This window comes from Galeopterus variegatus, unplaced genomic scaffold (genome assembly GCF_000696425.1).
Source record: "Galeopterus variegatus unplaced genomic scaffold, G_variegatus-3.0.2 Scaffold5521, whole genome shotgun sequence".
NCBI lineage: Eukaryota > Metazoa > Chordata > Mammalia > Dermoptera > Cynocephalidae > Galeopterus > Galeopterus variegatus.
The window spans coordinates 136,421-137,905 of record NW_007731632.1 but is presented as its reverse complement, the minus strand read 5'-3'; the positions used below and the strand labels follow the sequence as shown (position 1 = coordinate 137,905).

Genomic DNA, 1,485 nt, shown 5'->3' with positions numbered 1-1,485 from the left:
CAACTATTCTATAGCCACAGAGAAAAAAGAGTACATAAGATATGATTACAGTATGATGGAATTTTTGATAGGTGATTTGTGGAATTAGGGTACAAATACGGTAACCATACCTTGAACCCTCAGAATTTATCTTTTGGTTACTGCCAGCTTTGACAGATGCATTCAAGAGACTGAACCAGCGAAAAATATTTACTTTCATGTGGTGGGAAACAGCTCTTTTCCAGGTTAATCTTATTTAAATTCTATTAGCGACACTAATACACTCAATGGTTACCACATGCTCTTCATTTTAGATTTGCAATATTAAAAATGATAATGTGAACTGTTACAATTCTTTTCCTAAATGATGTCTTCCCCTCTGACTGATTACCTAAAGCAATGTATAAACCCACAGATTTTTCTATACTTGACAACTTGACACACAAGTCCCCTTGTTCTAGCAGAGTTTGGACTAGATAGCCAGTTAAATTCAAGATTCTGTGATCTTCAGCCACAGACTTCCTGTCTCACCTTAACAAAACTTCTGAACAGATGTTAATATCCACTCCCACAAAGCTGACGCATTCTTCTACAACACTGTCCAGTGTTGCCTTGAGTAAAGTCTGGGATACATCATGCTGAAAAGACAAAGATCAAATATCAATCAAAAGCAAAGGAGATGCAGTTCTTGGACTATTTATTCCATTACTCTGTCTATATTACTGGTAGTTGGTTAACATACACCATGGTAAATTTCTTCATTCCTCTTAAACACACTGTTAGCAGATGTAATTGAGCTAACTTAAGGAATCTGTGTTTTTTTTAGTCTCATGCACCTGACTTGAATATAACAGCACCAGTATTTTTCCCTTGTCTGAAATTCTGCTTAGAGCAATGGTTCTCAAACTTTAGCTTGCATCAAAATCACCTGTAGGACTTGCTAAAACAGGCTGAAGGGCCCCACATTAAGATTTTTGACTCAGTAGGACTGAGGTGGGGCCTGAGAATTTGCATTCTACCAAGTCCCCAGGTAATAGATGGCTGCTGGACCACCCTTTGATCACTCATGTACTGACTTACAGTGTTAACTTCACTCGCATATGTATCCTGTTCCTTAGTTGTTCTTAAGATAACAAAACATAAATTATAATAGGAGGTAGTAAAATAATAAGTTGAACAGTAAATCAAACTCTCATGTTTCATTAAACTGAATATGGTATTGTTTATATGAAGCAACATTATTTTATGTACCATTAAGAAAGAAAATACAGTCAATTAAACTATGAAACATGCTTTCTTATTGCTTAGAATTTTTACTTTTATTTTATTTTTTAAATATTGAGAGAGCTCTTTTAGATTTACTTAGAAACTTTTAAAACGATATACCATGCCTAAGTAAAAAGAAAAATATCAGCAATCTACGCTAGTTAAGGTATTCCTAAAATTTCTTCACATTCAATGCTCAACTTTTCTTTTGTCTTTTTTCCGTGTCCGGCAACGGATCGC

The 1,485-nt window shown here is 34.9% G+C and overlaps 1 protein-coding gene across 1 annotated transcript in view; it reads right to left on the bottom strand.

Moving 5' to 3' along the window:
* The window catches only part of LOC103604982 (S1 RNA-binding domain-containing protein 1), a 144,480-nt gene that overhangs the window by 10,438 nt on the left and 132,557 nt on the right, over positions 1-1,485 (bottom strand). The window contains exon 7 of the mRNA XM_008589563.1: positions 511-617. Within this exon, the coding sequence (XP_008587785.1) occupies positions 511-617 (107 nt within the window). The remainder of the gene's footprint in view (positions 1-510; positions 618-1,485) is intronic.